General features: G+C 45.3%; 1 protein-coding gene across 1 annotated transcript; it reads right to left on the bottom strand.

Moving 5' to 3' along the window:
- Nucleotides 1-3,786: 3,786 nt before the first annotated feature.
- Nucleotides 3,787-4,649, bottom strand: LOC119275440. Its single transcript, XM_037556284.1, has one exon. It carries the CDS (start codon nt 4,444-4,446, stop codon nt 3,997-3,999), a length of 450 nt encoding a protein of 149 aa, XP_037412181.1. The 5' UTR covers nt 4,447-4,649; the 3' UTR covers nt 3,787-3,996.
- Between the last annotated feature and the right edge of the window lie 4,166 nt (nt 4,650-8,815).

An 8,815-nucleotide genomic window follows, 5' to 3' on the forward strand; every position in this document is an offset into this window, starting at 1 on the left:
TCTTTAGGGATAATTTTTCTGTCAGGCACTTCTTTGACAACTGTCTCTATAATCTCACAGAAGTTCTGCAGAGATGCGAAGAAACATGTTTTGTGCTGAATTGGAAAATTAGCCACTTCATGGTCACCGGGGGAGTAGTGCTGGGGCATAGAGTATCGGGAAGGAGTATCGAAATAGATCAAGAAAGAACAGAGATAATAGAAAATTGTAGCGACCCGACCCGAATGGGTCAAGTCTCTGTGCTTACGTGTCATCCCTGGATCGGTATGCTGACACACACAGTACTCGAGGATTTATAACAGAGGTAAATCACATGTATAAAGTAACGTAAATACTATTACCTCAATCCAAAATAGCAGAAGTAACAAGGTTGTGGATTCCCACCAACACCAACGGCAAAGTTGAGTGTAGAAATCGTAACCCTAACGTATCACTTACTCGTCCTAAGATCCTGCAATAGGAGACGTTGCAGCTACAAAGGGTCAGTACATTGAATGTACTGGCAAATTCACACCATAGAGCAATGATGAATAAAGTCTATCACTACATGCATATTTGGCTGGTGGAAAGCTCTATGGTTACTGTTTTTGCGTAAAGCCAGTTTTTCCCTACTGCAAAGAAATAAATTTATTTAACTATCATGGTGGTTGTTAAATATTGAGAATGGTTGACAGCATTCTCAATCCCAATTAAAAGTACTCATTAACAACCCAACAATATTAATTAAAGTAACATGATGAGATTCACATGATAATCCAAGTACTAGATACTCAAGATGTCCATAACCGGGGACACGGCTAATCATGATTAGTTTGTACACTCTACAGAGGTTTGCGCACTTTTCCCCACATGACTCGATCGCCTCCGTTTGGTTTCTTGCACTACATGGTGTTTGAGAAACGGATGACCGAGACATAGTCTTTCAGAAGCGCTCGCACCTTACGTAGAGGGTAGACCGTACCAACCTACAACCCCTACATCTGCTAGTCTACCCTGTAAGAGTTTGCATGACTTAGTCAACTATGCTAGAGCCCATAATAGCATGTGGCTGCACACGGAAGTTTCTAGTTTGAATAATCTCATGATCCCTTTGAGCCTGGGTGGCGGTCCGAAGAAAAATAGGCAAGTCCTGGAAACCCAGGTGCCTAGACAGGCAAGTCCTGGAGTAACCAGGTGCCTCAATCCACCCAAATGTGTATTAAAGTTGCCACCTTAAATAAACCATTAATTAACAAACTCACATCTGTCATGGAAAATTCACTCACCCAATCCACGTCTACTTGCATAGCATGGCATAATAAGCAAACATAGAAGTAACTACCAAGGGTTTGATAATAAAACAGGTAATAGGTACTACCTCAACTAATTCCCATAACCCACAATTTAATTAGATCCTAATTATGCAATGTTTGAGGATAGATCTAATGCATAAAAACTGGGTATGAGAAAAGGTATGATCAAAGTGTGAACTTGCCTGCAATGTTGATGAAGATGATTCGCACTCAAAACTCTTGATAGTTCTACTCGTCACACTCTGTTCAATCTATCATAAGCAAACAATAGTAACCACACATAAGCAATCACTCAAAAGATCGGAAAGAACGAAGAAGTACGATTCGGAAAACATCAAAACCAAACGAATAACTCTTGCAACAATAAACAATTCCAAACAGTACCAAAATTATGTGAATTTGGCCTTATCAGAAAGTTTAGGTCAAGAGCTTCGATTTGCAAAAAGAATCAACTAAACCGGAGTTACAAAACTCAAGTTATGATCAAACGAAGTTCAAATTCAAATTTGATCTAATTCAAATTTTAAACTTTCAAAAACATGTTTGAGTTGGATTACTGGATAGAGGAGATCATAACGAAGAAGCGGGCGGTGGTTTCGTTGAATTTGGATAAACGGACAAAAAGTTGTGATCGTTTTAAGAACATGGACTAATCTGTAAATAAAATATTCACGGATGGGTCCCTGGCCGGAAATTAAAAAGAAAAAGAAAAATCCTATCGAACGAACGTTCGCTACGAGGAACTAAAGAACGAACTCGTTCACTGTAGAAGCTAACATAGCGAACGTTTACTGATTAACTTAACTTAGAAAATAAACCGATCTAATAAGTAAAAACCAACCTAGTAAATAAAAACCGGACGAGTTAACGGTTTTATTCTGGTTCGGAAAAAAAAAACGGCAGCGGCGGTTTTCCGGCGGATCTCCGGTGCAACGGCGGCGGCGGCTGTTCGGGTTCGGCCGGGGCGGCGGCTCCGGTCGTCGAGGCCGGCGGCGAAGTGGTCGGGGAGGAGCGGCGCGGCGAGGCGAGGAGGTTGGCGGTGTCGACGGTGGTTCCCGGTGACGGAACGAAGCGGGGCGGCGGCGACGGATCTCGCCTGCGACGGCGGATTTCGAGGAGTGCGGCGGCGGCTGCGACGCGATGCGGAGAGGAAAGGGGAGGCGGCGGCGCGAGAAAAGAGAGAAAGGCCCGGGGCTACGGCTTAAATAGGCGGGGAGGGCCTCGGGAGGCGTGGAGGAGGGGTAAGGCGGCGGCGGGAGGCCAGGCGGAGCACGGCGGCGGCGATGCGTGCGCGCTCGGGAGTCGAGGACGAAGGCGGTGGCGCGCTGGGCCTTGGCCTGGCTTCGGCTGGGCCGGCCCAGTAGGTGGAGAGAGAGTTTAAAAAAAAACATTTTTCTAGCAAAATAAAAAGAAACGCAAAATAAATAAAATTTTTACATAGGTATATAATATATCAAAATTTTCAGAAAAAGATTTTCTACGACATGAACATTTTTAGAAAGTCAAATAAAATTCACACAAATTCAAATAAAACAAAGAGTGCTTCTGCTCTAGTAAAATCGAGTAAAAACCATTTTAAAAATACCAAAATTAATTCAAATTTATTTCTCTCCAATTTTTATGATGTAGGGAATCATGTTACCCTATTTTCCATATATTTGATTTTTGGAGAAGAATAATTTGAATAAAACTCAAATAACTCCAAATGGAAAAGTAAATTCAAAAGAACTTTGAATTTAATTCTTTGAAACTCCCAACTCATATTTCAAATGTTTTGAAGAAGTCATTTTATCTCCGCTCGTGAAAATCATTGAGTTGCATAAAGTTCCTGGGTTGGAAATATTTTCCAAATGAAATTCAAATATTTTCAACACCCCTTGTCATTTAAATAAATGGAAGAAGTCATGTCATCTTCTCTCCAGGGTTTTGTGGTGAAAAGAATTTGAATTCACGGAGATCAAAATGCAAAAATAAAAGTTTGGGGAAGTCTTTTTATTCCCTCTCATTTAACTTTCAAAAGTTTCAAATTTCACTCAATCAATCACACAACAATCAAACAAACAATCAATCTATCTATTTAATATAACATTCCAAAATTTAGAATTTTGGGATGTTACAAAAATGTACCTTACCCTCAATAGAAGGTTCATTAAGGATTTTTCTAAATTCATGTATGTTAGCAATGATATGTGATGTGCACTTTGTAAAAATTAACTTCAAATGTGGTGTTCACTTAAATAAAATGCACGAGATATAAATTTGTCTTTTTGTACATATCACATGATCATATATTTTGTTATGATTTTTTTATACGCACATCATATAGTGAGTTACACCCATGAATTACTTCGTAATTTTCAAAGCAAAAATGTAGTTGTCGTACTACCTTCGTCTGGTTTACACGTCTCTTTCGTACTTTGTGTTAAATTTCGGCTGTAGATTTGACTAACAAAATAAAAGTTTTAAATCACCAAATTATATTGTAGGATTCATATTCAAAAGAGATTTCCAATTATACTATTATTTTGATATATAATTTATTTTTTGGTAATTAAATCAAGGGTCAAAGGTAGACCAAAAATACAATAGGGCCAAAAATACAATAGGGCTAATAAACCCAGACAAAGGTAGTTAACAATTGAACTTGAACTTGAGCACTCTTCAGTCTTCATCCAACTTTGTAGAGTATCGCGTCTGTCCACACTTATTTGGCCACCGCGGCCTCCTTGCAGTCCTCTTTCCCGAAGGCGGAGACAGGGAAGGTCCTCCCCAGCCCGGTGGGGGTCTTGAAGGTGATCTTGGAGGGGTCGCCCTTGTCGATGTACATGTCGCAGAGGGTGATCCAGATGAGGAGCTCCTTGCTCTTGACCCCGGTCATGCGCTTCATCTTGCGGTCCTCGACGAAGGCCGTCACCTCAGTGGCGTACGAGACCTGCCTCCCGATCTGCTTGAAGGTGTGCGTGAGCGCCTTCTTCTGGCGCAGCCAGACGAAGCCGGTGGCGCGGTTGTAGCCGACCTCCTCGATGTCCGCCAGCGGCAGCAGGCCCAGCGGCATGTTGGTCTCGGCCAGCAGCTCCACCGCCTTCTCCGCGCACAGCACCGCGCCGTGGTACACCTCCGCACCCTCCCTCTGAGCCTCGATCGCCTGCGCCATCTCGACTGATTGAATCAATCAAATCTCTCAAAGTAAGCTCAGATTCAACTCTACGCGCTGGAGTTGCTGGTGCCTTTTTCGGTCTTGGGGGATTTGGTTGCTGTTGTGGAATTGTGGGTGGGGAGGGGCGGATTTTATAGCTGGATCTGGCGCTTTCCGTTCCGGGATGGATACCGTCGTCCTAGCTGGGGAGGAAGACGGTTGGGAAAGGGGATTTAAGGCCAGGGTTTATTAATGCGTGGGGAGGAAGCTGGTTGGGTCTCCGGTCTTCGACGCATTTGTGGTTTTCTTGCTCTCTTTTTTTTTTCTTTGAACTGTTCCCCTTGCATGATGAATTACATATTACCTACATTTCAGTCAGCGGACTTTTCAGTTTTGGGTCAGTCGATTTTGATTGAAAGAAGGAGAAGGAATGGCCTTGCCAGAGAGAAGGAAGGGGCTCGCCGTCATCACCACATTATCTATCTTAGGGTTCAGGGTGGGGTAGTGGTGGACGGCGATGATGGGGCGGTGGTGTGGGTTCACCGGAGAAAAAAAACTAGATGGGGTCGGGGCTAGAGGGATGGCCGGGGGCGGCGGCAAGCCTGGCGGTGGGAGAAGGTCAAGGGGAGGGCGGGGCGGCGGAGGCTGGCGGTTCGGCCAGAGGAAGAAGATGAACAGTGTGTGTCGAGTTTGAGGTGGAAGATGACTGCAGATCCATTGGATCTTGATCCAACGGTTTAGATAGAATCGACTAGTCTTTCCTGATGAATTATCAGGCTTATGTCGCTCCGGGTTTAAAAATGAATGGCTATTTCTGCGTTAATAAATTATCAGGTTTATGTCGCTCCCGGGTTTAAAAATAGATGGCTATTTCTGCGTTAATCGTTGACATGCCATGAAAACGATGGACACGGATGGTGTCGCCATAATTACGAGAGTGGTTGGGGGGTCATAACTCATCTATTCAACAGATAAACGCCACTAGAACGTAAATTAGTCTCTCTTTTTTTCTTTGGTAAACGTTTGTGACCAGTCGACCGGCTGAACGCTCGGCCGGTCACGGGCACAACGTCCGATCTGCTCGTGGTGTATGCTCGGATTTGCGTCGCATCGCCTAGCCAGGCAGGCACATGCGTGATTGTGAGTGGGATCTTATCCCCTTCTATTCTTCTCGTCCTTCCGTTTCTCTTCTAGAGCATGACCCACTCAACCCATCCCCTCTGCTCCAGATCAGCGAGAAAGCCATGACTGCTACCTACTCATCCCGACGAAGCTTAGGCAAATCGTTGGGGAGGGCGACCATGCGTCATGCGTTCCACGCACATGAGAGACGACTAGGGTGAGGCTCTCTGCCCTCGAGCAGATTGCCTGAGGAAGGAGGAGATGATGCAACAGGGGGAGCTGCAGGCTGCCGCGTGCCGGTGGTGCTGCGACCTCTCCAGTTGACCTAGAGGTCCATGCCATCAACGAAAAGAGAGGCTGTAATTGCCATGATCTAAATTATGAAAAAAAATGTCTTGCTACTTTATAAAATTGTCATTTCTCTAATTTATAATTTTACAATGAGTATGATAGTGAAAAAAAGTCGTGAGGTCCGCGAGAATAAAACTGCCATGCTAAACTTTAAAAACTGTCATTCTCTATTTTGTCTCGATAAGCCCCAAAATTAGATTTTATAGTTACATTTTCGAAAAACAAAAAGAATATCATGCTCTTAGTAAAAAAATGCATCCTCTTAATAATAAAAATGTCAATCCCGTTAAAAATAAAATCCTCTTAGATTGAAAATTTTCATCCTCTTAAAGTAATAATAATAAATCATCATCCCAATAATAGAATTGCCATCCTCATAGTAATTAAAAATGGCATCCTCTTAATAATAAAAAATTGCCATGTTATTGATGTAAAAATGTCGTGCTGTAAACAATAAATTGCCATGTGAGAAAGTAGAAAAACAATTAAAAAATTGGCATGGGCTTATAAAAAATGACACATGGCCAAAAAATAGGGTTTTTGTTGTTTCAATAAGATGATCTTTTGGGGGTTTTTACCAAATTTTCAAATGGAAAAACGAATTAAGGACACAATATACATAGGTCGTGAGTTCGAACCCTCCTCGCGCATTTTGGTTCGTGCATTTTTTGGAGGAAAAAAAAGAGAGTGGTCACCTATGAAACGGGTTAGAGCATACTACCCTAGCTTATCTACGTGATGTCGGCCTTGCAGTAAGATGTGTGCAACGGCAGCGAAGGCGTTCGCCAAGATTGACGCGAACTATCTGATAAAATCGAGAGAAATTGTACTAGTACTACTGTTTAAATTGTACTAGTGCTACTGTTTTCTTGAACCCTTGCCTCCGAAGCAAAGAGTCTTTAACTTGACGCATGACACTCCAGCGACCTGTGTCAACGTCGTGTGTGCAGAGCGATCGAGCGGATGGAATTGCATTTGTAGTTTAATATACTCGTGGCAATGCTAAGCACGCGTCTGATTGAGACTTGATCCTGTACAACTACCTGAGTTAATGTTCGATTTTCCCCGACCAGCGTGATGCTGCTGCTCGTGGTGGTGGACTGGCGTTACTCTGCAGCAACGTCTAACCATCAACAGCCTGATGCGTCCACCATGCGGCAGTATTCTGCTCTGAGTACTGTAGTCTTTTCTAGAGGAACACCGCAACCATGCCGCATAGACTGGTCTTGTGCGCGTTGATGGCTTGATGCCACTCACAACTGCTCGGACACCTGCTCCGCATGCGACCTGGTCCACAAGATCCTCCACCTTTTGAGCTCACGTGGCTTCATAATTACACATCCCTTTTCCGGGCAAAATTTCTGGACCATGGTGCACCTGCACCATGTCACCCCTCCGCTCGATACAGGTTCCATGTTTGGGTCCACAGTGCACACACAATAGATGTTCACTTGCTAGTGTGATGCATCAGTCACACCCAAATACCAAACTGGAATAAACAGTTTTGAATATAAATAGGCTGCTGAGAAATGGAAAAGGGTGACTATGAGTGGTTTTGGCTGTGGAAAAAGTGCGGTATTACCTAAAAGAGGATTTTTTTTTTACGGAGCTATGGCGGGCTTACGCCAGCCTGAACCATTTTCATTATCATAATTAAGACTGGGATACAAACACAACGGCTACACAAGTGTAGTACCCAGCAGACACAAGAGAAAATAAGGAACAACAACGAAGAACCAGGAAACAAGCTACAACAAGCAATTGACACCAAGAACTTAGCACCCATCAACACTAGGCAAATCGAGAAGAGCGGGAGCTAGCTTTGTTGGATCGGTCGAAAGGAGACCCGGTGCCGAGAAGATGTAGAGAAGAAGTCACTCGCTGCCCTATGATCACTCACACCTTGAAGAGCTAGGAAGTCGCAGCTACCATCGAAGGGCATCTCATTGCCTAGCCACGTCGCGGCAGAGAGAGCCACAGACTGTGCCGAAGGGCAATGCTCCGCCGAGAAAACCCCTGCACCTCCTCTAGGCCACACCATGGCCACCATCACAATTAGAGGGAGCCAGAGCACTATGCAAAGCAACAAAACCTCACGCGCCGTCGAAGGGCACCGAACACCAAGACCTTACCGCCGCCACGAGCTCCCAAGAGTGGTCAACCAACAACACCAGGATGACCACGGCACCAGCCGCCGCCACAGATTACTTCCACCGCCACCACCAAACATTCCAACCACCCAACAACCTCTACTACCCAAACATCAAGCAGCCAACAGCGGATTTCGTGGCTCCAAAAAACGACGCCCCCAAGGGGGAGAACGACATCGAGATGCCGTCCTTATCTGATCGAATGAAGGATCCAAGGCTTTCGCCCGAAGCACACGAATGAGCGAGCGACAGCAGCTCCCCAATGACCTCTCAAGAAGGGAAGCGGTGCCCAAAGGCGTTGCCGTCATCATTGCCGACAAGGTCGGCACAAGGCTTTCGCCTGAAGCATCCCCATCCCGGTCATCTCCGCAAATGCCAGCGCTTGATTCCAGCAGCACAAGACCACCCTACCCTCCCACCGTCCACATCGAGCGTCCCCGCCAGGTCGAGCAAGAAGCTCCGACGACACAGCCGCTCACCTCGAGCATCCGCACAAAAGGAGTTAGAGCAAGCTTGGCTGCCACCAGCACCCAAACTTGCACTACCAGCCACACATCTCCACCACTGCCACATCAAACCCCGCCGGCTGCATCCACCGCCGACCTCCCGGCCGTGGCCACGGAAAGCCACTGCCCGAGTGAGCTGTTGCCATGAGAAATACCAAATCTGGACGCCATGAAGCCTCCCAGACCAAGCACAAAGCTCACTGAGGGAGTCCTGGACTAGGGGGTGTCCGGACAGCCGGACTATCATCGTCCGCCGGA

The sequence above is a fragment of the Triticum dicoccoides genome, chromosome 3B (genome assembly GCF_002162155.2).
Source record: "Triticum dicoccoides isolate Atlit2015 ecotype Zavitan chromosome 3B, WEW_v2.0, whole genome shotgun sequence".
Lineage (NCBI taxonomy): Eukaryota > Viridiplantae > Streptophyta > Magnoliopsida > Poales > Poaceae > Triticum > Triticum dicoccoides.

Excerpts from the sequence above, each read along its gene's own strand:
- LOC119275440 (XM_037556284.1), bottom strand. The coding sequence starts at position 4,446 with ATGGCGCAGGCGATCGAGGCTCAGAGGGAGGGTGCGGAGGTGTACCAC.